General features: G+C 31.6%; 5 protein-coding genes across 6 annotated transcripts in view; 2 read left to right on the plus strand and 3 right to left on the minus strand.

The window, feature by feature from the left end:
* Nucleotides 1-2,433, plus strand: LOC130448079 (uncharacterized). Its single transcript, XM_056785269.1, has 2 exons — nt 1-259; nt 338-2,433. Exons 1-2 carry the CDS (start codon nt 71-73, stop codon nt 515-517), a joined length of 369 nt encoding a protein of 122 aa, XP_056641247.1. The 5' UTR covers nt 1-70; the 3' UTR covers nt 518-2,433.
* A 24-nt stretch (nt 2,434-2,457) lies between these two features.
* LOC130448078 (nucleoside diphosphate kinase 7) lies at nt 2,458-9,493 on the minus strand. The gene is made up of 2 exons (XM_056785267.1): nt 9,343-9,493; nt 2,458-3,655 (listed from the first exon to the last, which is right to left on the minus strand). The coding sequence occupies exons 1-2, from the start codon at nt 9,369-9,371 to the stop codon at nt 2,491-2,493; spliced, it is 1,194 nt and encodes a 397-aa protein (XP_056641245.1). The 5' UTR covers nt 9,372-9,493; the 3' UTR covers nt 2,458-2,490.
* A 16-nt stretch (nt 9,494-9,509) lies between these two features.
* Nucleotides 9,510-14,440, minus strand: LOC130447898 (uncharacterized). The gene is made up of 4 exons (XM_056784945.1): nt 14,234-14,440; nt 12,432-12,653; nt 9,617-9,910; nt 9,510-9,521 (listed from the first exon to the last, which is right to left on the minus strand). Exons 1-4 carry the CDS (start codon nt 14,438-14,440, stop codon nt 9,510-9,512), a joined length of 735 nt encoding a protein of 244 aa, XP_056640923.1.
* A 3,176-nt stretch (nt 14,441-17,616) lies between these two features.
* On the minus strand, nt 17,617-24,859 carry LOC130448077 (presequence protease, mitochondrial). 2 transcript variants are annotated; one of them, XM_056785265.1, is made up of 5 exons: nt 24,751-24,859; nt 24,387-24,575; nt 24,148-24,329; nt 20,351-22,699; nt 17,617-18,474 (listed from the first exon to the last, which is right to left on the minus strand). In XM_056785265.1, exons 4-5 carry the CDS (start codon nt 22,690-22,692, stop codon nt 17,733-17,735), a joined length of 3,084 nt encoding a protein of 1,027 aa, XP_056641243.1. In that variant the 5' UTR covers nt 22,693-22,699; nt 24,148-24,329; nt 24,387-24,575; nt 24,751-24,859; the 3' UTR covers nt 17,617-17,732. The 2 variants fall into 2 exon arrangements, with proteins under 2 accessions (XP_056641243.1, XP_056641244.1); XM_056785266.1 differs by having other exon boundaries at nt 24,747-24,859.
* A 911-nt stretch (nt 24,860-25,770) lies between these two features.
* The window catches only part of LOC130448082 (PTB domain-containing engulfment adapter protein 1), a 31,875-nt gene continuing 29,681 nt past the window's right edge, over nt 25,771-27,964 (plus strand). The window contains exon 1 of the mRNA XM_056785273.1: nt 25,771-25,898. The gene's annotated coding sequence lies outside the window, so the exon portion shown is untranslated. The remainder of the gene's footprint in view (nt 25,899-27,964) is intronic.

Raw genomic sequence — 27,964 nt, forward strand, 5'->3', positions numbered from 1 at the left:
AGATGATACTCATAATTGTTGCACACGTATTTAGATGAATTAGTTAATTGCTTCAATTTATCGCTTGAAAATGTTACGATCTTTACTCAGATTATTTTGCGTGGCTTTTGCTTTACAATTAGTAAACGGTAGAGCTTTAACTGACGATGGACGATTTGAAATTAAAGATGGTAATTGTGACAAGGCTAAAGCAACAGATAGAGTTTTTGCAAACCACGTAACAAAGATAGGATTACCTTTCATAACACAGAAAGCTGATGTAAGTAAAAACAACTGTATACGAGGTGTTATATACAGTACCAGTGTTTTTTAGTGAAGTTTTAATATTTTGTTGAAGGTAAGTTGGTACGGTGATGAAACAATATATTGTCTGATGGTCACAAGCGAATTGGACGAGTCTGAAGGTTCATTGGCGTACATTACTGAAGGGGGCGTCGATCATAAATTTATGAAAGTTGAATTAGTTTCTAAAATGGGTCACGGCTTAGATTATATGATAAGAGTGTTTGCTAAATGAGGTTATATAAATTTTTAAGATAATAAAATTGTTTTTAATGTTTTTTTTTATTAATAAATTTATATAGCTTACATTTGTTGATAATTTTTTATTCAACGTGAATTTGACGTGGTTGAAACGTGAAAAAACACTTAACGGTATTGTACATTGTGTTGATAAAGTAATATTTCGATAATGACAACATTTCGCAATTGACACTTGACGGGAATATCAATAATGGCGGACATGTTTACGTGGTTGTCTGCACGGAGCGATCGGAGGTTAAAAAACACGACTCTCGTGCAATAAAGTCTAGTATAAAAGTCGCAGACTAGAATTCAAAAATCGGAGATTGAGCAGAAATCTTTCTCTGGAAAAAAGTTGTTCGAACATAGTTCTATCTATAACCACATCGGTACCTACTCCAATCGGGGTAACTTCACATCAATATTCATTGTGAGAATTTTTTTTTGTGTAGGATTGTGTTTTAGTAGGTACGTTTATCCCTGGTTCGCTGATAAATGGACGAATTTGTTGAGATATTCTTTCACTCACGGGTTCTATCTGATTTTTTTTAGTAGATGTAGAGGTAGAACTGTTCGAGGGGGCTAAATTTGGCGAATGGTGTGAGTTAGGTAGCAATTCCAACTTCAAGTTATCAATTTTGGTCATTGCAATAACATATGTGTGAGATTGTGGATTGTCTTGATGAAACAACACTTTTTCTTAGCCAAATGCGGTCGTTTTTGCTTGATTTCTTCACTTAAACGTTGCAATAAGCTCTTTAAATACACGCCATTGATAGTTTATCTTTTCTCAAGATAGTCGATGAAGATTATCCTACACGCATCCCAAACAATCGACGCAATGAACTTAGCCTCAGATAGAACGGTATTTGCTTCTTTTGGCGCCCTTTTTAGTTAGTTGTTTTGTTTTGGGTGTGAAGTGATGGACCCACGTTTCATTAATGGTTATGAAACGTTTCTTTTCTGTGAAACATCGCCAAACACTCGATGGAAACATCTTGACAACGCCGTTTATGTTTCATTGTGAAACGCGACACCCATCTTGCGAACTGCTTTCTCATATCCAAATTTTCAGTTTATATGGGAGGTACCAGACTTTTTGAAGTGCCTACTATGTCTGCTACCTCGCGCACTTTCAGTCTACGATCATCCAGTGGATTTTCTTCAACATTTCTGGAATCGTCACATCATTCGGTTGACCGCTGCGTTGCTGGTCTTCGCAAAACGTACGGTCTCGTCTAAACTTTCCTATCCAATATTTTACTATTGATAAGGAAGGAGTAGAATCTAGTTCAGCTTTTATATTGATCATCATCATCAAGCTTGAAACATATGCTGTATAGATTAAGTGCTTTCTAATACCTTGGTAATTTCCAAGCAATTATCGCCATCTCTACGTTAGTCCAGGTACTTCTGGGACCATACTGTGTGGAAATATCAGCTGTGTACATGATATAGAGGTTCGAGTGAAATGTACTTCCCTGTGGAACGCCTAATATTCTTGGATGTCGAGTTCTGATGTGATCTCGAATTATCACTTGCAACTAGGATTTTATCGTTTAGAAAAAAGTCGTGAGGAAGGTTTAGAAGGAGCTTCTTCAGTAGGTTTCCCTTGCTCAGGGCTAGTACTACCTCCCATATAATTGGGGATTGATAATTACGTCATATCCGGGAAATTTTTTGGAGTTTAACTAACTACTGTTTAATTTTGTTGATCTGGTTAACGATGAAGATTAATTCGATATATAGATTCCAGATTTTATTTTCCGAGCAGCTACCGCCATCTTTAGGTGATGCCAGAGCAACCCTTAAAAAGTTAAAATATGAAATCAACTTCCGTGGTTTTTGAATACGGGTAAATTATTTCATTTACAGTTACTTCGGAAATAAAACATTCGTAAAAAAGAAAAATATATATTGGAAAAAAAAACTTGTACAAATTCTATAAATATAAAAAAATGTCCCGATTTAATAATCCTTGAGTACTTTGAAAATATATTCGAGTTCAATAACGGTATCTTCCGGTAAATCGGTACAATGTACGGCGTTTTTATATTTATCGCAACCGTATTTCGCCCTCAACGAATTCGGACGAATCTGCTTGGCTATATCGGCGTCGGAAGGCCCAGCGAACTTCCTAAACTCCTCGTGTACATTCATTTCGTTATTTTTACCGGATATTCCCAATACCACGCACGGACCATCCAAAAAACTCAACAACAAAGCGTTATAATCGCTAACTACCCCTTTATAAACCTCCAAAAATTCATCAGCGTTAGCTTTACTCAAATATAACATAACGGCACCTGTTATTAAAAAATGCGATTCCATTATCGAAGTAATGATATTTCCTAGTTTTCCTTCTTGTATAGCGTGGGGTTTGATAACGCAACACGTGCTATTCTCCAACGTGACGATGGAAGTGGGCGTCACATCTTGATTTGAAAAGAAGAAATCCGATTCGGTGATACCGTCTTCGACGGTGTTAGAGCCGTGGAAACCGTTCGTTGGACGACTGTCTTGACCGTATATAGCTCTCAGACTATTCGGGGATGTTTTCCTCGCTTCCACGGGGTTATCCGGACCCATGAGATCCTGCCATCTTTGTACAGCGTTTTCTCCAACTAATTCCAACGCCACGATCGGTCCGGATACGATAACTTCTAATATGAAAGGTAAGACGGTGTCTCCTTTTATTTTGGCGTAAAAATCTAGGGCTTCTTTGGTGGTTAAATGGCACATTCGTAATTTTGATATGTGGAAATTGTTTTCTTGAATAATATTGATGATTTTTCCTAATTTATCGATGACTGTGGGTTTTAGGATGGCCAGAGTTTTTTCGCGCATCTTCCCGATGTATTTTTGCGTGAAACAGTCCCCGTAACCCGTGAGTTTGATTTGGCGGCTGTATATTCTGACGGTGTTTCCTACGAACATGTCTTCCATGCATATTTCATCGGATTTTGTTCGTTTTAAGTACATTTTTCTGGCTTCTTTGTCGTATATTTCTATTGTGTTGTCGTAAGGGTAGAAGCTGATGATGAATTTTTTTTGGTAAGCCGTGTCGTAATCGAACCATTCTCCGAGGAAATTCAGTTTGTCGTTGAAGTCGTAGTTGTGTTGGGACATTTTACTGGAAAGAAAAACCCTTTTTTCAACGGTTGTTTATTATTATAATTAATTATAAGTAGAAACGTCAAGGTAATGAAATGTCATACACAAAATGAAAACTTAGGTTAATTTTTATTCTACATTTGAAACCAATGAAAACATTACATCGAAAAAGGCTCAAAATACAGGGTGTCCCACGATGAGTTAAAACTATCTGTATATAGCAAAATACTTTTAGTAAAGTCGACTGTAACTTTGTTATTTTAAATGGAACACCCTGTATATTAATACATTTTTGAAATCTACGTGAAATTTTAGTATACTTTTGTCTGAAAACTTTTTTCGAAAAATGCATACTTTTTGAGTTATCAATTTTTTTGTAAAAAATTTGACCGTTGTAGACTCTTACAAATTATTTTTTTACGAGAAAACCCTTAAAGATATGAAAATTGTTTTTAATTGGTTGTTTTTTAGCAAGGTCAGATGTATTTGGATCTATGCAAAAAAATTTTACACTTTATACAGGGTGTGTATAAAAAGTGTTCAAAGTTTAACTTCATAAATATCAAATATCTTTATTTTTTTAAATAGAACCACCCGGTTTTTTCTATTGTAATGCATTAAGAGGTAAAAAATAAGACAAATTGATGTATACTTTCCTATACCTAAACCTTACCGTTTTCCAGATATTAAATGTTTTCTGTAATTTTTTAGAGATTTTTAGACACTTTTTATACACACACTGTATAAAATAAGAAAGTTTTCAATATAAATTCAAATACTCCTGAAATTACTAAAAGTAACCGAACAGAAACAATTCTCATATCTTTAAGAGTATTGTCGTAAAAAAATAATTTATTAGGGTTTGCAACGGTCAAATTTAAACAAAAAAATTAATAACTCAAAAAGTATGCATTTTTCGAAAAAAGTTTTCAGACAAAAGTTTAATAATATTTCACGTACATTTCAAAAATGTATTGATATATAGGTTGTTCTATTTGAAATAACAAAGTTACAGTCGACTTCCGGTTCTACCGGAAGTCGGCCATCTTTAAAAATATTTCAGTTAAAAAAATCGTATACGAAAACTCAAACGTAGAAATTTCCATGGTTTTAAAATAGAAAAAACCGGGTGGTTCTATCTAAACAAATAAACAAAATTGATATTTATGAAGTTAAACTTTGAACACTTTTTATGCACACTTTGTATAAAATGAAAAAATTTTCAGCAAAGATTCAAATAAGTCTGACCTTGTTGAAAGCAACCGAACAGGAACAATTCTCATATCTTTAAGGGTATTATCGTAAAAAAATCATTTATAAGGGTCTGCAACTCAAAAAGTATGCATTTTTCGAAAAAAATTTTTAGAGAAAGGTATAATAAAATTTCACGTAGATTTCAAAAATGTAAAAATGTATAGGGTGTTCTATTCAAAATAAAGGCGTACGTGCACTCAGTTCACTTGTATGGAGCAGAAAAATGGACTTTGAAAGTGGATCGCACAGACTCGAGGGTTTTGACCGTAGACTACAAAAATTATCGAGGACTCAACATAAACCTAACGAGGAAGTGTTTAGACGTATGTGAAAGGAAAAAGAGTCACTAACAACAATAAAGAGAAGAAAGAACCGCTTATCTGGGCCTCAAATACAAATATATAAAAGGAAAAATCGAAGGAAAACGTGGAGCGGGTGGCAGACATCATTCATGGTTAAAAAATTCATTAAACGGCACCTGGAGAAGAAGAAAATACCTGTAATTCAGAAACGAGGGTGGCATGAGAACATTTTATTATGTCGCAGTAATATTTTCTGCCACGCCCAAATTTTTTTGCATCAACTTTGCAGGAACACCCTATATATACCTATATATTTAAATAATGAAATTACCTGGTTGCCATGTTGCACAAAAAATTGTACGATGGTGATAAAATGTTTGTCAACAAAGTTTCTAGTACGCTTGTTTACTTTCAAGTAACTATGGTTTCACTAAGAAGATAATTTCGGTATTTGGATATTGATTGAGCGGAAGTTTCGATATATAGGGTGAGTTTTTATTATGGAACAATTAAATCGAACGGCTTACACGATTTTTATAACTTTTGGTTTGTATATATCCGATTTCATTGTAGCATTTACATTATTGTCAAATCCTTTGTGAATTTGGAAACAACTAACTCTGTTATGGGTAAAAGTCGAGCATATATACAGTGTGGACCACAAGAAAATAACTATATATTATTTTTTATTTGAGACTTGAAATTACTTATATAAAAATATTTTGTTCAACTTTGGTGCTTTATACCTCGAAAATTAGAGCTCGGAAAAGAACGAAAATCTCTACAAATATAAAAGAATTCTTCCTTAATTGAACGATATTAAACATTCGTTAGTAGGAATAAAGATTATCGAGTAATAAGGATGATACAAAAACGATGTTATAGTCGGTTTTCACCGAAAATTTATACAGCTCAAAATAATGTGAACATTGAACTCATTTTTCGGTAAACTACTTGCCAACATTAAATGAATAAGGAAAAAAATGAGTATCCTACAGGATGAAATAAATTAGATAAGAAGGGTTAACGAAATTATTTATATAAAAATATTTTGTTCAACTTTGATGCTTTATATCTCGCAAATTACAGTCCGAAAAAGTACGAAAATTTCTACAAATATAAAAGAATTCTTCCTTAATTGAACGATATTAAACATTCGTTAGTAGGACTAAAGATTATCGAGTAATAAGGATGATACAAGAACGATGTTATAGTCGGTTTTCACAAAAATTCGAAAATTTATACAGCTCAAAATAATGTGAGTATTGAACTCATTTTTCGGTAAACTACTTGCCAACATTAAATGAATAAGGAAAAAAAATGAGTATCCTACAGGATGAAATAAATTAGATAAGAAGGGTTAACGAAATTAAATATATAAAAATATTTTGTTCAACTTTGATGCTTTATATCTCGCAAATTACAGTCCGCAAAAGTACTAAAATTTCTACAAATATAAAAGAATTCTTCCTTAATTGAACGGTATTAAACATTTGTTAGTAAGACTAAAAATTATCGAGTAATAAGGATGATACAAGAACGATGTTATAGTCCGTTTTCACAAAAAATCGAAAATTTATACAGCTCAAAATAATGTGAATTTTGAACTAATTTTTTCGGTAAATTACTTACCAGCTTTCTGGCGCAAACTACTTGAAAACATTGAATGAATAAGAAGAAAAAATTGAGTATCCTACAGTATGAAATAAATTAGATACGAGGTATTAACGAAATTATTTATATAAAAATATTTTATTCAACTTTGATGCTTCACATCTCGCAAATTAGAGCCCGGAAAAGAACGAAAATCTCAACAAATATAAAAAATTCTTCTTTAATTAATTGATATTAAACATTCGTTAGTAGGACTAAAGATTATCGAGTAATAAGGATCATACAAGAACGATGTTATAGTCGGTTTTCACAAAAATTCGAAAAATTTATACAGCTCAAAATAATGTGAATATTGAACTCAGTTTTTGGTAAACTACTTGCCAACATTAAATGAATAAGGAAAAAAAATGAGTATCCTACAGGATGAAATAAATTAGATAAGAAGGGTTAACGAAATTATTTATATAAAAATATTTTGTTCAACTTTGATGCTTTATATCTCGCAAATTACAGTCCGCAAAAGTACGAAAATTTCTACAAATATAAAAGAATTCTTCCTTAATTGAACGGTATTAAACATTTGTTAGTAAGACTAAAAATTATCGAGTAATAAGGATGATACAAGAACGATGTTATAGTCCGTTTTCACAAAAAATCGAAAATTTATACAGCTCAAAATAATGTGAATTTTGAACTAATTTTTTCGGTAAATTACTTACCAGCTTTCTGGCAAACTACTTGAAAACATTGAATGAATAAGAAGAAAAAATTGAGTATCCTACAGTATGAAATAAATTAGATACGAGGTATTAACGAAATTATTTATATAAAAATATTTTATTCAACTTTGATGCTTCACATCTCGCAAATTAGAGCCCGGAAAAGAACGAAAATCTCAACAAATATAAAAAATTCTTCTTTAATTAATTGATATTAAACATTCGTTAGTAGGACTAAAGATTATCGAGTAATAAGGATCATACAAGAATGATGTTATAGTCGGTTTTCACAAAAATTCGAAAAATTTATACAGCTCAAAATAATGTGAATATTGAACTCAGTTTTTGGTAAACTACTTGCCAACATTAAATAAATAAGGAAAAAAATTGAGTATACTACAGTATGAAATAAATTAGATACGAGGGGTTAACAAAATTATTTATATAAAAATATTTTATTCAACTTTGATGCTTTATATCTCGCAAATTACAGTCCGAAAAAGTACGAAAATTTCTACAAATATAAAAGAATTCTTCCTTAATTGAACGATATTAAACATTCGTTAGTAGGACTAAAGATTATCGAGTAATAAGGATGATACAAGAACGATGTTATAGTCGGTTTTCACAAAAATTCGAAAATTTATACAGCTCAAAATAATGTGAATATTGAACTCAGTTTTTGGTAAACTACTTGCCAACATTAAATAAATAAGGAAAAAAATTGAGTATACTACAGTATGAAATAAATTAGATACGAGGGGTTAACAAAATTATTTATATAAAAATATTTTATTCAACTTTGATGCTTTATATCTCGCAAATTAGAGCCCGAAAAAGTACGAAAATTTCTACAAATATAAAACAATTCTTGTGTGTTTGAAGACTGTCAACAGATGGAGACTGTGACAGGAATTATCTCCATGCCCTGCAGAGGAAAAGCTTTGCTATATCAGGGCCTATGAACCACTCACGAAATTGATCCTACTGGAACTGATACTGCAAGAAGTTTTGGTAATAAAAAAAATAATAAAAAATTTTTATAACTTTATTAATAAAAACAAATATATTAACGTCTAGTGCAAATTAGAGCGTAACATCGTGGAGATAATAAATCATTCGTAACTTTTTGCACCCTTGCGTTAAATCCCTTTTCTTTTAAATATTCTACCCTATCGAGTAAAATCAAATTTTCGCAAATTTTTTGTAAAGAAGCTTGAAGTCCAATCAACGCGTTCATCAAATGACATTTCCCTTCGTATTGTTTCCAAATTCGACGCATTTTCTCTTTAAATTTATCATCAGCTACTTGATGGTCAGAATTCTCTTTCAATTCGTGAGTATTTTCGAAATTTGTTAAATAATTTTCGAAATTCGCATTCGAAGCCCCTGCGGATCTGTTTGATTTGCGTTTGGTTCGTTTTACCGAAAAATTTTCTAAAAATTGAGAAACGAGTCACTGGTGCTTGAATCCGTATAAAATGGTGGTTGGATATACGAGGGTAGATCGGCAAACTACGTTCAGTGAATTATAATAATATGGAGTGCGATGAATTAATTAATTAAACAGTTTTTTAACACATTTTATGAACAATGATACAGTGTGAGTGATTTGTTGTGAATATACGAGGACCGTTTTTTTTTCAACCTCCAACCATTCACTCATGAAGTTTTCCCTATTCACTCGATGGATTTCTGGCGGGATTATCAATAATGGCTGTAGCACAACGCCGCCGGACGCCTGAACGTCAATAAAGGCGATGTGTGTAGTGCGAGAGCGATCGGAGGTTGGAAAAAAAAACGGCTTTCGTATTTACCTGTTTCTGCAACTAATTGTAGTATACATCTAAACATTAGATTTGTCCCGTGTATTTCGTGTTCTTCTTGTGACATTCCAACGAAATTACCGCTCGTGTTTTGACAAGCTAAACGTAGAAATGGTCTTCTAAGGAAAGTTGCGGCAGTAAATTGTTTATAAATATCTTTAAGAGCGTCGCTGATAGGAAAATTGTGGAAATATTCCTCGGTGGGTTCTTCGGATTTCAGTTTAAGTCTATGATAACAACAAGGCATGATAACTAGGCCTTTTACAAAATCTAATTTCGTGAATAAATCTAAGACAGTAACGCTTAAATCGGCGCAAGCGTGTAGACCAACTAGGCAAGTCGATTGGAGCCCCAATGAATCGAAATTACTTTCAATTATAGAACGTAGAGTTTCATCTGATTCGGTTGTTATAAAATGATCTATGAACTTAACTTCATCTTTAGAATCATGATGAAACTTTGATTGATTCTTTAGAGACATTTCCACGTATTCCTTTGAACTTTCAATGCCCACTACTTTATATTGGAAAGTAGAATGCAGATGATGCGATAGATAACCCTGAAAAATTTTTTGTTGTACTATCTAATTATTTCTAAAGCCTTTTCATTAATAGAAATCGTAATTTGTTGAATCCCAGAGCCGGTCAACTTAACGGTATATCTCTCAGAGAGCCAAAAAATTAGAGCTAAGAAGATCCTCCAGCTTGTAATGAAGCTCAGAACACTCAGACAAGATTTGGTGAATACTTTCTGGGAAAAAATGAACCTGGATAGACAAAGTGCACCTTGGGGAGACTTTGAAGGCAGGGGGATACGAGATAAACTTTATTTTCTGGGAAAAATGAACCTGGTGGTGGCGATGTCTTCGATATAGGGAATGGTCAGTCCGAGGACCTCATCTGCATAGACGAAGTGCACTATGGGGTTTGTAGGCAAGAGGATGCGAGCTAAACTTTACTTTCTGGGAAAAAATTAACCTGGAGGTAGATTGAAAAGACGTGGCGATGTCTTCTATATTCGGAATGGTCAGCTCGTGGACCTTATCTGCGTAGACGAAGTGCACTATGGGTAAACTTAGAAGGCTAAAGGATACGAGATAAACTTTACTTTCTGAGCCAAAATGCTTGATGGTTGAGGTTCCGGTTAAAGATAAGGAAACATATTTGGATTCCATTCAATATTCTGCTAATGAATACGAAAAGTATCAGGCGAAAATAGTGGTATATATAGAGGTTAACTAAACCAATCACTTGACTTGAAGGTAAGTCAACTAAACCTGCATCAAGCAAAAGGAGTTTTAACTTTGAATACGATGTAAGTGCAAATATATAACTGAGTATTGAGCTGAACAAATCGCCCTGGATCAGTACAGCTACCAAAACTCAATAATTGGGTATGGTGTTCACCAACAGCAAGATATGTAATACGAGGGTGATGCTATATATTTGAGATACAAGAAAACTCAACTCAAACCTTCAATGTCATTAAACGTTGGTAAACGATCACGAGAGTTGAAGTTGGAGAATTGGGAGCTGGTACCAAGTTTTTAAGATTTCCATTAAAAAATACGAGGAAATCAAATTGGAATTTGGATGACTTATTTAATACATTTGATATCAATAACAGATTAGAGCAAATTGACATCTACTTTTCAAACTACCTCTCGAAATTTAAGTTTACACGATTACCAACGATTTGCTGCAAGTACTGGACTGTGCAGATGAATTGGACCTAGTCGGACGCATTGCGCAACAGTCGAAGAACCTTAACTAATCTTATTTATTAATGATAATAAGACCAAGTACATGAAAATCACTAACAATGCATCATCCAATTAACAAGAAAATGCAACATTGGTTGTTATGTCTTCGAGATTCTAGTCAGATTTGTTTATTTGGGAAAGCTAGCTCGGTACCAAGGCGTGAGATAAAAAATGGAGTCGTCGATATAATTTCGAGATTTTGGTAGACCGAATATCCTAATAATGATAAAAGTACATTATTCTGGCTTCTTCGAATAGATTAAGGCTCATAAGTAGCGACAACGAAAAAGAAGTAGAGCAGTTACCAAACCACCTACTTCTACTGAAAACCGATAGAAAGCAGAAGACAATTTCTTGAAATGAGCATTAGAACCTGAGTTATTCGGCAAAAAGGACTAAAGGAAATTAAAAGAATAGTTTCACCAGGATAGAAGCAAATGTATCTAAAGAGAAAGAGAAACGCTCTGCAGGTGTCTTCTCGAGTTAGGTCATTCAATAAGTCGTGTGACTAACTGAGAAAAACTTATTTTTTGCCAAAAATCGATTTTATTTATCCTTTGAGAGCAATACAATCTTTCTAACGCTTCTCCAACTTCTCGATGCCGTACTTGTAGAAGGACTTATCTTTTGCTTCAAAATAGGCTTCAATTCCAGCAATTGCTTCTTCATTTGAGCTGAATTTCCTAATGGCGAGCATTTTTTTGAGATCAGCGAATAATCAATAACCATTGAAGCCAGATCTGGACTGTACGGTGGATTAGGAAGCATTTCAAAGCGTAATTCATTCATGTTAACCAACGTTGACTGTTTCACCGCAGCGGTCCACTCAGTTGATGATAGTTTTGATAGCTTTCTCATGGTCAAATGTTGTTGACTTTTTTAATGTTTTCTGAAGTAACCACCTCAATTGGACGACCAGAACGTTCACCATCATCGGTGTCTGTACGATCACGTTTAATTTCAACAAACCATAAACAAATGGTTCTATCCGATGGAGCAGAGTCTGGTTAACGCATTTAGAGCCATTGCTGAGCTTGTAAAGTATTTTTTTCATCAAGAAGAAATGATTAATTACCACAAGAAATTATTTCGAAAAAAAAAACAAATGTTGGAGCTTCACTTAAACGGTTGTAACTTTTTTCTGACTAAGTCTTTTGGAAGTTGGTACTCCATAAACGTCATACAGATTTGACGATGTCAGTGCCATCTGCGTGTCAGTTACACGACTTATTGAGTGATGTTATATTTGGATTTTTACAGTGTGTGGTAAGGGATACTTTGATCAAGATTATGAACAAGAAATGATCAAGAAACTTACCAAACCTGAACCAATGTCTACTACTAACTGCGCCCGTATATCTTTACAAATATTATTGATTACTGGTGCCAAAACGATAATTTCGTGGCGCTTTTTGTCACTCAAACAACTATTATGTAAAAATTGGAATTTATTTACTTCTTCTGGCGAAATTTCATTTTCCAATTCGGGTTTTAGTCGATCTATTTTATCTAATAGTTCTTTAAGACTAGATGGGGGTGACTAAAAATTTAAAATAATATACATGGTATTATTGTAAGCATGAAATCGTTGCATTTTGTAATGGGTTAACGTATCATTTTTAAAACAAAATATACGAGGGCGGTTAGACAAAAGATTGACTTTTTCTACATTCAAAACGGAGAATTTCTAGGTTTTGAAACAAAAAAGTCGCGTAGGAGACCAAATCTGAGGAATACGGTGATTGTGTCAGCACTTCGTAGCCCAATTTTCCGTGACTGGTGTGTTATTATGGTGGAAAAACAGTTTTTCTTGCATTCAGTGTCGAATCGGCCAAATAATTCGGCATATTACATCTATTTCTAGGCCCGTGAGTCGTCGATTACGTCTACTGATCAATACAACACGTTTATCTTCAGCAGTTGTGGTTTTTCGATATTTTTTCTATCTTCAAAACGAAGAATTTCTAGGTTTTGAAACAAAAAAGTCGCGTAGGACAAAATCTGAGGAATTCGGTGGATGTGTCAGCACTTCGTAGCCCAATTTTCCGTGGCTGATGCGTTATTATGATGAAAAGTATTTTTTTCTTCAATTCGGCGTCGAATCGGCCAAATAATTCGGCATAGTTTATCTATCTCTGAACGAACGAATCGTCGATTACATTTTCTACATTCAAAACCAAGAATTTCTAGGTTTTTGAAACAAAACAATTTTATTCATTTCTTTTTTGATTTTTCTCAAACTTCTTGTTTATTTTAAATTTAAAAAGGGGTTGCAGGGAAACCGCAGAAAACCTGCAACAACGACGAAGAGTGTGTGGAGTGGCTGTGGGAGGTCGGGTTTTATCTGATGGATACGGGAGAGCCGGCGACAAGTCTGCTGGCAAGGTTAGTTTTAGAATCATCAAAAAAGGGCATTCCTGGAGTTGTATTTCAGTGGAAGGTACTTGGCTTTTGGATAAAAGCGAAATGGATGCTGTTACCCATCCAGTTCTATCAGTAAAAGGAGCCCTTTTGAGAAGCTTGAACCGTAGGGCACTAAAACACCATATATCTATGAAAAAACTTTAAAAACGGGAGTTTGAAGATACAGTAGTCATTTATTCCTTACAGACGACTTTCTAGTGCCGCTCCTAAAAAGCAACTGGGAAATTTTGGAGGTAAAAAGATAGAGTTGGGATTGGAGAGAAGATCAAATCATGAAATTTACACACTTTTTAATGAGTCACTAAGCAGTGCGTTTAAAAAGACAAGACGAAGACAGATTCTTGAAACGAATTGGATGGAAGATACAGGCAAGACGAAAAGAGGTAGACCAAAAAAAAAAAAAACGTTGGAGGGAAGAAGACCTTGGAGAGAAAAACATCCAAAGCTGGAGAGAAATTACGAGGTTATACGTTATACAAAGCGATGTTTATAGTTCAAATATTCTTTTACAAAAAAAATTGTTGATTTTAGTCCTAATATGTTATTTTTCTATTTTTTTTATGAAAATCAGCCAAAAATAACAAAATATTCGCAACTTTTTTATCGTGAAACAAAACAAACCAATCCGCCCTCGTATAATTGCTTAGACTAACGAAAATTGGGAATAAATTATTTTTATTAAACAAATTTTCTTACCTTCATTCGATTCAATGGTAATTTGTTCAACTCACTGTTGGGTAAATCTTGAAAATATCGTAACCAATCGGGAGGCATATGCGCGAATATATCTTGAATTAGAATTCGCGTATTCGGATAATTGTACACCCACTGGTGGTTTTTCAAAAAATCTAAAGCATCTTTGAAATAGTCGGTAGATAAAGTGTATGTCGGAGGTAAAGACATTCTGAAAATACGACTGACATTCACTGAAATTGTTAATTTTATGTGATAAACGTTTAAGGTGAACACACAAGTGAATTCCGTTGAATAAACGTTTATTGTTATAACCAGGGATGTACGATAAATGAAAATAGCTGTGTTGTAGAATTTGTGAAGATCATAAAAATGATGGATGGATACCTGAACTACAGTCAACTAAAATCGGAAACATGAAAAGGGTAGACAAAAGAGGCGGTTTATAAAGGGGCGTAGAGGAGAGAATAAAAACAACTTTGGGTTGACGAAAGTAATAAAAATGAAAAAGAAAGGAAGAAGGAGAAATGAAGAAAAAGAGGAAGACATAAAAAATAATATGAAAAGAACACGGAGAAAGGGAAAATTTGAGAAAGAAGCAAAAGAAAATGGAAAAATGAGAAGTGATAAGAAAAAGGCGAAAAATAATAAGAGGAAACAAAAATGAAAAAGAAACGAAGAAAGAAAGGGAGAAGGAGAAATAAAGAAAATAAGGAAGACATAAAAAATAATAGGAAAAGAACACGGAGACAAGGAAAATTTGTGAAAGAAGCAAAAGAAAAAGGAAAAATGAGAAGCAAAAGGCGATTAATAATAAGATGAAACAATGACGAATAAGAAACGAAGAAAAAAGAGAAAAAATTGTGAAATAAAGAAACACACTAGAGGAAAATGATAGAAGAAAACGGAAAAAAATTTGAGAAAAATATAATTATAAATGAAAGAGAAAAATTTTAAAAAGTAACAGAAAGTGAAAGAAGAAAAAAGGAAAAATAAAAGACAAGAATAAAGAGAAAGAAAAATAACACGAAAAGAAAGGGAATGTAGAAAAAATAAAAAGCTGAATTAAAAGAAAAATAAGAGAGAAAAGTAAAAGGAAAGGAGAAAAATTGAAACAAAGAAAAAAATATAAAATTGAGAGTGAAAATAGAAGACAAAAGAAGATAGGAATAGAAACACGGACGAAAAACGGGACGAAGAAAAGTGAAAAGGAGAAGAAAACTGAAAAGAAAATTTGAAAAAAGTATATGATAAAAAGGAACAAAAAGAAAAATGATGAAAGTGAAACTTAAAGGAAAGTGAATTTTAAAACATATAAACAAATAAAAAGAACAAAAATTTAAAAGGTCGAAAAAGGGTAATGAAATACAAGAAAAAATAGAAAAATAAAAATGAGAGTGAATGGGAAAGGGAAAAGGAAAATTGAAATAAAGGAAAATGAGTGAAAAAAAGGAAAGAAAGAAGATGTAGAAAATAAAAGAAAGGAAATGAGAATATAATAAGGAAAGGGAAAAACTAAAAAAAGAAACAAAAAACTGACGAAAAAAAAATTAACGGAGAAAAATAAATAATGGAAGAAAATGAGCAAACTAGGATAAAAATATTGTGAAAACTGAATATAGACGAAAAAAAGGAGATGAAAAATATGAAAATCAATATGAACAGGTAAATAGAAAGAATGTAAAATTCAAAAGATTAAGAAAATTAAAAAATAAGAGTAATGAAATTAAAAATAAAATAGGAAATTAGAAATGAAGCGAAAAAATAAGGAAAAGAGCAGGACAGGAAAACATTGAGAAAATTAGAGCAAGAAAATGAGAAAAATTAGAGAACACCAAATGAAAATGTAAAGAAAAGAATGGGAAGAGGTTAAAAAAGGAGGATAAGGGAAAGAAAAGAGGAAGGAAACAAAAGAGAAAACTTCAGTCATTTTCCACAAAAATTTCCAACGAAACCAGTGATTATACGAAAATTACTTTTTCTTTTAACTAGAAGTGATGAGAAAGTAAAATAAGAAAAAATGACAGAAAAATACTAGTAAATGAAAAATAGAAAGAGAACCAAACGGACAATGAAGAAAAAAGAAATGAAAAGAAGAATTATGAAAAAAAAAAAAAAAAGAAAAAGCTAACGACAAAATATATTTTCATGTTAATGACATATTTCAAAAAAAATGTAAATTTTAGTTTAGTTTTTAGTCATTTTCTATCACAAACTTTTCTTTTACCTAGAAAAATGGGAAAAAAAAGAAAATAGAAAGGAAAGCAAACAGTAAATGAAAAAGAAATGGAGAGAATAATCATGAAGAAAAGAACAAACTAAGGACAAAACATATTTCCAAAAATGTAAAATTTTAGGTTAGTTTTCAGTCATTCTCCACAAATTTTTTTAACGAAATGAGTTGTTATACAAAAAGTACTTTTTCTTTAAACTAGAAGGAAAGTGATGAGGAACTTGGAAAATATATTGAATAAATTGAAGTAAAATGAGAAAACATGAAAGAAAAAGAAAAATAATGAAAATAAAAAATAGAAAGAGAACCAAACAGAAAAAGAAAAAAAGGAATGGAATGAAGAAAACAGAAAAAGCTAACGACAAAATATATTTTAATGTTAATGAGATATTTTCAAAAATGTAAAATTTTAGGTTAGAGTTCAGTCATTTCCAACTAAACCAGTGATTATACAAAAGAATGGAAAAATGTGATGAGAAACTGAAAGGAAAAAATGAAAAAATTGAGGAAAAATGAGAAATATATATAATAATATGAAGATAAAGAAGAATAATAATGAGAATAAACAAAAAGAAAAATGACATTTAATAAAATTAAGGAATATAAACAGATGAATAAAAAGAATGTAAAGTTTAAAAGACTAAAAAAAATTGAAGAATAAAGGAAATAGAGTAATGAAATTCAAAATATAATAGGAAATTAGAAACAAGTGTGAAAGGAAAAAAAAAATAAAATAGAAAAGTAATACGGTGAAAAACAGGAAAGGAAAAAATTTGAAAAAGAAAAGCAGAAAAACAAGGAAAATAAATTTTCAAAAAAGAAAATTTTAAAAAACAAATTGACAAAATAAAATAGAAATAAGGAAAATACGAAAAAATTAAAAAAAAGAAATGGAAGCAAACCGTACATAAGAAAGAAATGGAAAGAAGAAGTTAAGGATAAAATATATTTTCATGTTAATGAGATATTTCGAAAAATGTAAAAGTTTAGGTTAGTTTTCAGTCAATTTCCAATGATTATACAAAAAAAATTCTCGCGAATCTTTTTTTCCCCATTACATTTTTAATGGCAACGATGTATTTTGATATATATTTATACATTTCGTAACAACCATGTACTGATTCACCTTAGGGTACATCAAAAGTACCATAATACAAAAATTCGGCAACATCGAGATTAGAAATTAACCCTCTTATCAAGGGGGAGATACTCCAACAGAAAATCATTAAAAAATTTATTTAAAAAAAAATCAACAAAACAATAAAAAATTTATACAATATTTTCAACGATGGTCCACATTTCATCCTGTCTTTTACTGACATTCATTTTATCGTTTTTAGAACCGATGACGACTTTACCGGTTCTCAAAACGTTTTCCGGACCCAAATATTTCTCAGCCACTTCTTCGAGTCCCGTTTTATCGACGCTCATCAATTCGGCTCTATGCCTTTGTTTTATATCCGGCGTTATACCCTTCAAGAATTCATCGCAACCCTTATTACAAGGCGGTACGGGCGCGTCCACCGATTGAAAGATACCCAATTTGGCTTCGAAAATATCCTGTCCGGTAATTTTATCGATTTGCGATCGGAACCAATCGTAGGCGTTATCGAAAACGTCCAAAGTGGCCAAACTTTGAGGATCCCGGTAACTGTAAAATGAAAATACGCCGTCTTGTAATAACCTCGCTCCCCCACCATAGGCTCCTTGCTTTTCCCTAAGTTCCGGATGCAAATATTTCGATGACAACAACCTACTCAATATTCTCAATTTCGCAAAATCCTGATGTGTATAGGGGACAGTTAGAACTGCTTTGCTGCAATAATTAACCGGTACGTTGAGGACGTGATGTTGACAGTTGACAGCTTCGGTTGGCGACCACACTTTACCGGTAACGTAGGTGCTGTCGCTCTGGATTTGTTGGCAAGCCGCTTCCGGTAATTTGTTGATAAAATTTTCGTAAGTATGTAGGATGTTCGATTGATTTTCCGGCGACAAATTCAAGGCGACTCTGAAACAAATAAAATTTGAATAGTTAACAAGTAATTGAGCACACAGTTTTAGAAGTACTTTACATAATTGGCGAAAAGTACGAGTAAACGTTTTGGCTAATACCAGAGGTGTAAGAAGAATGATTTTGTGTCAACCGGTTATTTACCAATGTCAGTGGTACACCTCTAGATGTAACCAATGACGAATGAACAAATAGATAAATAATAACACAAACTCAAACTCATGTATGGGTAGCCTACAGTCAACGATAACAGTAAACAAGTTAAAGGTAGAGGCAGAAAAAAGTAGAACGTTAACAAGAAGAAAAAAATAAGATAAATTTAATGGAAAAGTATTATAACATACGAAAAACTGAAAAGAAGAAAGAAAAGTAAACGAACGAAGAAAGAAATTGGAAAAACCTGAGAAAGACAAAAAAATGGAAGAAAATCCAGAGAAAAAGGTAAAAAAAAATAGAAGAACCAGAAAAAATCAATAAGGACAAGGAAACACGAGAGGTAAAAATAAAAAAGCAAAAAAGTAAAGAGAAGAAAACGAATAAGGAAGAAAAAAGGAATATATGTAAAACGGAACAAAACAAGGAGAAAAGGAAAACAGACAACAAAACGAAACATAATGATGAAAAAAAAGAAGGAAAAAAAGAGAAAATTGAGAATAAAAAATGAAGGTAAAGAAGAAAATATAACGATGAAAAACAAAAGTAATGGAAAAAGAACGAATAAGAAAAATTATGAGGAATCTAAAATAATAAAAAACGAAATTGAAAATAAAAAAAAAAAGAAAATAAGAAAAACATAGAAAGAAATATACGAATCGGAATGGTAAAAGGAGAATTTATAAGAAAAAATTACAAAAAAGAGGAAAAAATATTGAAAGGAATAAAAGAAAAAGTAAAAAGAGAAGTAAGCAAACAACAGAATGAAGAGACAATAAAACAACAGTAAACGGAATGGAAAATGGGAAATGAAGAAAAAAATACGAAAAAGAAATATAATGCTAAACGAAAGATAAAGAGAATAAAAAGAACAAAAAGGAAAGTGGGGAATAAACATGGAAAGAATCGATGTAGAAAACGAAATTGACAATCAAAAAAGGAAAATAAGAAAAAAAGGAAATAAAAATACGAATTGGAATGGAAAAGGCATAATTCATGAGAAAAAAATACAAAAAAAGAGGAAGAAAATATGGAGCGGAACAAATGAAAGGAAAAAAAAAGAGGAAGAAAATATGAAGCGGAACAAATAAAAGGAATAAAAAAAGAAAAAAACTAAAAGGGAAGTAAGCAAACAACGAAAAGAAAAAAAAAGAAAACAACAGTAAATGGAAGGAAAATGTAAAAAAAAGGAAATATGATGCTAAACATAAGATAGAGAGAATAAAAAGAACAAAAAGGAAAGTGAGAGAAAAAAATTTAAAGAAAACGAAATGGAAAGTGGAAAAAAGGAAAATAAAAGAAGAAAGAAAAATACGAATCAAAATGGAAAAGGCATAATTCATGAGAAAAAAATACAAAAAAAGAGGAAGAAAATATGGAGCGGAACAAATAAAAAGAATAAAAAAAGAAAAAGACTAAAAGAGAAGTTAGCAAACAACGAAAAGAAAAGAAAAAAGAAGACAAACAATAGTAAATGGAAAGAGTAAAAAAAGAAAATATGATGCTCAACAAAAGATAAAGAGAATAAAAAGAACAAAAAGGAAAGTGAGCAAAAAAAATGGAAAGAACCGATATAGAAAAGGAATGAAATTGGAAAAATGATAGAAACGTCAATAAAAAAAGAAAAAAAAAAGAAAAAAAAAAGAAATGAACGCAAACGAAAATCAACCTCATTGTAAAAGGTAAAAACAACCCTATCGACGATACTAATAATACTCACCTCATTTTTTTCTTATCGAACAATATCTTCGCCATATTCAATATCTCATCGAGCATAGCCTTGAAATTCGACGTATGCATCAACCTCTTCATATAAGATACATGATGTAAACCGGACAACAATTCGACTTGATAAGCGGATCCGGAAACTAAACCGGAAGCCGATTGCATAGCGTAAACGTGACCTGCATCGGCTATACCGTTAGTCAAATTAGCGACGTAAAGTTGAACGAGCATCCGAAATCGCTGCACGTCCTTCAACGTGCCGATATTAAATATCTGATTCCAAATATCCCACATACTTTCGACGTTCTTTTCCAAAGCGTAACTACTGATTACCAAACCCGGTTCGTACGTATGAAGATGAAACAGACTTTCCCCGACGTGAGCGTTAAAATTCAAACCGGCCGTTTTCCTATTAACCAAATTATCGAATTCTCGAAAATTCAATTTTTCCGTACCCAATTTGTGAATCGTGTAACAGAATAGAGGTAAAAGCATCTGTTGTTCAGGTGATAGATCGTTCGTATTTAATATAGCTTTGAAATAAACGATCCCGTTCGAATTCACTCGATTTATTTGTGTGCTAACGTTATTCAAAGTCACTTTAACTTTATCGATTTTTTCGATATCGGAACTAATATCGTCGATAGTTAAAGTCGGTAATAATTCAATTCGAGATAATTCTTTTTGTTGTTTTTGCAATTCTAAACCTTTTTCGTATATTTCCCTTTTATCTTTATCGGTTAAATTTTTAATTTTATTTTTTATTATATTTTTTTCTTCTTTTATCAATAGTTTATCGTAATCTTTATCGGCGGACATTGTTAATATTAATTTATGTTTATTATCTTTGAAATATTTTTTTACGACGTCCTGTAAATATTTTGGTTTATTTTTAATGTCGTTTTTTAATTTTTCGATTAATTTATTAGCTTCGAAATGTCCTAAAACGTCTTCGGTATGATTCCAAGCTGAAGTAACAGCGAACAACATCCCCAAACCGAAATTGTTATTTTCGTGTTTCAACGATATCTCGTAACGGTGCAACACCGAATCGATATGTTGCTGTTCGAATCCTTTATCGATACAATCATCGATAGTCGTATCGAATATCGATATTATCTTATCGAAATCTTCTTTTTTAACGCCTTGTAAACCTACGGTGAATATACTATCTCGCGGTTGGTTATCGAAACCCGTCGATGATGTAAATCCACCCGATATATTAGGTTCGATAAAACTTTTATAAAACGGCGAATTCGGTCCTTTTATTAACAATTCCGTTAAAAATTGCACGACGAACGTTTCGTAAGCGTCAGTTATATCACAACACAACAAAGAAATCGAAATCGCGTTCTGTTTATCGATTGATTCTCCTAAACTATCGAAACGACATTTGATATGTTCCCTTTTAGGGGATTCCCATCGTGTTTGATTCGGTACTATGGTGTGAGTCGGCGGGGAAAACGCGTATTTCGATAAATATTCTTTATCTATATATTCCAAAGATGGTAATAAAGGAAAATTTCCGTACGAATAAATTCTACAATTGCTAGGATGATAATGTTGTTTGTGGAAATTTTTTAAATCGTTCCATGTTAAATCCGGTATCTCTTTGGGATCCCCGCCGGATACGACGCCGTAAGTATGATTAGGTAATATCAAATTTTGTAATTTTTGACCGAGTATGTTGTCATTTTCGGCGAAAACTCCCTTCATTTCGTTATAAACGACGCCTTTTATCACGATATCGGTTTTGATATCGTTCGGATCGATATTTTCCAATCTCCAACCTTCTTGCATGAAATCGAGTTCTTTTAATTGGGGTCTAAACACGGCGTCCAAATAAACTTTTTGTAAATTAGTGTAATCCGAATAATTTTGCGTGCTGAATGGGTAAAGAGTGTAATCGGATCCGGTGAGAGCGTTCATGAAAGTCGCCAACGATCTGTTCAACATTTTGAAGAAGGGATCGCGTACGGGGTATAATTCGGAACCGCATAATACAGTGTGTTCCAAAATGTGTGGTAAACCGGTGCTGTTTTGAGGAGTGGTACGGAAATTTATGGAAAAAACGTTGTTTGTATCGTCTCTGTATAAATGCATTATTTGGGCTTTGGTTTTATCGTGTTCTAACAGTACCGCCGTTATTTTAAATTCTGGTATGGATTCTACGCGTTTGGTTAAAAAACCGTGGTACTTTTCGCCCTTTTTTATAGATTGTATATCGGAACATTCCAGGGGGGTTCTAACTTTGGCTATGTTCGAAGCTGATCTCGATAATTTTTTGTAGAAGTTTATTGTTGTGAACGAAGCTCTTCTAATTGTATTCGGCCACATTTTTGTACTGAAAAATCATAAATCGGGGCTGTTTTAATATCAATACATTCGTGATTCGTAGTTATGTCTCAAAATTCCTCGACAGAATTTATTTTCAGTGTTTTCAGTTTAATTAGAATTGATTTTCAGAAAAAAGCTCAACATTTTGTTTAAATAGAAAATATTGCAATCAAATCCGGAGTGAAATACCCAAATGGGGTAAATTCGTTATGGGGGTGTTGGGAAAACGTATTTTCCTCAAAAAAATAAGATGCTGTGTCTTGTGAAGCTGGTCAATACAAACTTTGTTACTTTAAATGCAGACCCTTGTATATTATAAAAAAATTTTCAAAAAAAAGATCAACATTTTGTTTAAATAAAAAATATTGCAATAAAATATGGTGTGGAATACCCAAATGGGTTATTCTATTCTGTTTGTCTTTACCCATTTTCATATTTTGTAATTACTTCTTCAATTTCTTCTCTCATTACCTCTTCTTATTCTTCCTCTATTTCTTATTTTGCATTCTATTCAGGTCTTTTGTAGAACTCTGTCCCTTTTTCCAGCTTTTGGGTAAATTCTGATGCTATTCCATCCGTTTTCACCCATTTTAATGTTTTGTAATGGCTTCCTCCATTTTTTTCCTATCATCATTTTTTGTTTTTTATCCTTTTCACATATTGTGTAGAATTCTTTCCCTATTTCTACATGCCATTTAATAAATTTTGATGCTATTCCATCTGCTTTCATCCTAATCATGATTTTATATACTTATTTGATTTATTCCTTTTAGCAGAACGACTAATTTTCAAAAATAGTTGAAAAAATAGCCTCTTCATCAAAAAAATATTATATCATTACAATAGTTGAGATTTATTATTAAAATTTGTACTAAAAAGTTTGCAGGTGTCATAATGTCACATTCATTGAATAACAAATTTGTCGACCCAAGAGCTAAACTAACTTAGTAGTCAACAAACAGCTTTAAAAGAGAAAAATAATATAAAGTCAAATATCGTATTAAATATTAATTGAAGAATGTATTAATTTTTAAATATCTTTATAATTACACTCAATAGAAGCAAAAATATCTGAAATATTCATATTGAGACAGAAACTTCGCCGTAATTTTGAAACATAACTCTGATATTGACAATAAAAACACTTTTAAAAAACCTGACTAATTTCATAATACAACAAAATTAATGTTTATATTTGGATATTTTTTTATATTATTAGAAACAAAAAAAAACAAGTATTTACTTAACTGTATAGAACACTAAAAACACAAAATGAAATTCTTTGCATTATTAATCATTTTCACACACACACACACACACAAAATGAAATAAATCTGAACAGTCCAATCTATTCGAGAGCAAAATTAAAACTATTAATTTTGTTTGAGAAATTTCACTAATTTAAAATTTAGACTCGTAATTCTACTTCTACAATTAATACTAATGAAAACTTACCTAGTAAATCCTAATAAATTATTTTGTCACAATTTCAAGATCGAGCATAACCTCAAAACAAGCATGCAAATATCGTTTTCTCAAGCTGGATTGAAAAATTCGGTTTCTTTCACGTCCACACTCGTATAATTTGAAATTTCTATGAAAAACACCTTATATAAGACGTTTCTTTCAGTTTTATTCTAAATAAAACAAATTATATTAGAAGTAATATTCATGTCGATTAAGGAAAAACTTACCGCAGGCCGGTGTGGTGCAGGCACATCCAAACATTGAAAACAATCAACAATTATAGCCGAATTATCGGGGGATAGTCTTAAATCGCACTTTTTGCACTGTAATTCAGGATTCGGTTTTTGATTTGATACATAAGCAAAATCTTGCGGTGGTGGAATTATTGCGTATCCTGGACACTCGATATAAGGATTCTGTAAAAAAAATTTAGCTATACAATTAAACAATACTGTTATTATTTTATGTAATACATTTCAATAAACTAGATTCCTATCAAACTTGAATTCTAATTGTCAAATTCAGACTTATAAATATCACAATAAAAATATATCTTACTGCTAAATTAAATATTATTATGCTCTTACTTACGAATTTACTTTTAAAAAATAGTTAAAAACTATATTTTTTATATAATATTTATTTTCTCTATCAGTTCAGTAATTTCAAATAAAATGACACATGACATTTTTTTTGTAATGTCAAATATGTCGTTTGTAAATTTAGGAGTGTATAATGGACCGATAAGCAGGTTCACTTTCAATTTAAAATCGATTTGATGATGCAGGAGATAATTTCAATAAAAACATGAAAATGTGCTGTTAAGTCAAGTATTTGAACATGTCAAAAATTTGACGATTATCAGTCAAATGAGTTGGCCCTGTTATATGATTTCTCAAATAAAGAAAGGAAAACATTATTTAGTATTAGTTGACCTTCATAAATTATCATTTGAATGATTGAAAAATAATCTTTTCGAAATATCATCGTTGAACTACTATAATTTATAATTTTTTGCTTGTAATTAAGAAACTTCCTCATAAAAACTATAGTTGACAGTTTAAAAATTTTATACTAACCAATTCGGACGTATCATTCGTTAATTCAATGGGACATTTACCGAGACGCTTAGTCAAATTAACTTGTTCTTCGCACGGAAATGGATTCGTATTTTTGTCTAACAAATTAATATTAAACTGCAACTCGTCACCGTATGGGTATTGAGTATTAGACGGTACTTCGTATGTTTTATTGTTTTGGGAATCTGTAAAATATTTATTAATAAATATTAATTATATCGATGTATGAATAAGTTTTACTCACTTGCTGAATGTAATAAAAATATTAAGCAATAAACCACTGGAAATTTGAACATTTTATGACCATAACACTGATAATTTTGACAGAATATTTTTGTTTTTATAAATGTTAATTATTTATTAACGTAAACTATCCTTCTTTGTCAATATTATGTGAATAAAAAAAGGATAGAAACAGTGTATCGAGGATAATCTACCTTATTGGATTCTATATACTAATATTAAACTAGTCTCGGCTTCGTAGTCACAACCAAATTCTCATCAAAATTTGACGTTTCTACTTAATTAATGTTTACTGTTTGTTAAGTTTTTGTTTAATTCAGAGTCTGAACTTTTTCTAACAATAAATATTTCAAACAGTTATTTCACTGAATAGAAAGGTATTTGTAGTGTTGTGTCAAGAGAAAATAAATTTAATAGGTATGTTACATATTTTTTTAATAATTATCAAGACATTAAACAATGTTGTAATACAAAAAGTAGGTTAAAATAAACGCAAGAGTTTATTGTTCTTTCAATAATAATTAATCGTGAATACGAAGGATCCGTGCATTGTTAATATTTCCGAATTACTTTATAATGTATTATAAAAGTGATATTTACGATTCGGAATTGTTTTTATATAAATAACTAATATACTTCGAATATTGAAGAATAGGGCCAATTTCGACATTTTGAGTAAGGAAAACTAAATTTCAATCATTTTGCTTTTACTTTATTTCTATTTCTCTTTCCACATGTATCTATTTTCCATATTTTCCAATCATTGCTCATTTTTTACTTGGTAGGCAGAGTTTCTAATATTTTGCATTTTGTATGTTTGCCATGCAGAAAAACTTGTTCTTGCCGAATTTTTTATTTTTACGTCATATTTTGTACAAGGTTTGTTTTTTTTAAATAAAACTTTTGAATAACACAAAAAGTTTTAAATGTGATTTAGTCCAAAATAAAATTTTATTAACATTTGATTTATATATGATGTAATTGAATCGATACGGATTTACCGAGAATAATTAATACATTATTATAAAACCTGCTCGTGCATGTCGATTTTTCATAAATTACTATAAAGAATTTTTTAATTATATACAATTTCCAGATATTCTGTTATATAACAAAATTTAGAAAAAAAAAACCATTGTATTAAACAGTGTTCAAGGATAAATGGTAATGAAAAAAAGTATTGTACTGAGTATTTGAAAATTTAAAACGCTATTATCACATATCAAATTATTTCATACGAGGTTTGTCGAAAAATATCAATTTTATTAGATTTCTTTGAGGGTATAAAGAAAATATAAAAATAACACTTCTGGAAAGGAAAAAGGACTAAATATCAAATATTCCCATTACAACAGGACTAAAAAGGATAGTGGACAACTAAGAACGGTCGTGGGTCATATCTCAAGACTGAATTGTATTACAACTTTACGGAAAAAAATTATAACGAAAGTGGTCGCGAAAAACACATGGAAATTTTATTTTCACAATTTTAGTTCGTCCATTGGAGGATGTTTTTTGCGATTTTCTTCGTGGACATCAATAAAAAATCTTGTATTTATTCGCACGGAGATATGTCGATCCTGTGGTTATATACCATCATGTCTTTTGTCGAGATGATTTTTATCCAATAAGCGCCTCTACTATCTCACTGTTGATCCCCAAAGAGTATCCTGGATCCCGATTTTTTTGTTTCTAATGTTATTCGTAGATTTTCATCCAAATAAAAGTTAAAAATTTCGATTTATAAACTGGCCCTAATTTCTACTATTTCTTTTCACATTTCACATCCTTAATTATCCGTTAAAAAAATTACATTACAGCCATTCTAAAAATAAATTACGTATTATCACCACATAAATTGTAATTGCCACCTATTTCAATACTTATTTTTGTATCTGTCCCAGTTCATCTATTTTTCTTAATTGAAAAATGGCCGTGTTGTGCCATTATATATTTTGTCGCCTTCCCTAATGTATCTAAACCAAAAAAATTATTTTATAAGATGTGATCGTTATTGGAACGGTTATTTTATAACCTGGGTGTCGGAGAGCCTTGAAAACCGAAGATTCGATGGGAAGTTTCAGTAATTTTCAGTGAACCAATCACAGCAAGTTGGTTTTGGTGTAACACTGACTGATCTCGAAAATCGCATCCTCTAATCTTGAGGTGATGAGAGGCAATTTCTGGCCTCATATACCATCATGTTATTTGTCGAGATGATTTCCATCCAATAAGCGCTTCTAGTATCTCACTGGGGATCCCCAAAGAGAAATTTCTCCTGTTATGGATGGGAAACTTCATCCTTATCTGCAAAAAACGAATTAAAAGCCATCATCTGAAAGGTTTAGAACCATGGAAAATTCTTTGGATAATAAACTTATTCTTATCCGAAAAACTATAGCTATTCCTTAAAAATTTTCAAAGTTATTGGCCCCTAATTCTATCTCTTTATGAAGACCCGATTTTGGTTTTGAATACTTTAA

Source organism: Diorhabda sublineata, chromosome 8 (assembly GCF_026230105.1).
Source record: "Diorhabda sublineata isolate icDioSubl1.1 chromosome 8, icDioSubl1.1, whole genome shotgun sequence".
NCBI lineage: Eukaryota > Metazoa > Arthropoda > Insecta > Coleoptera > Chrysomelidae > Diorhabda > Diorhabda sublineata.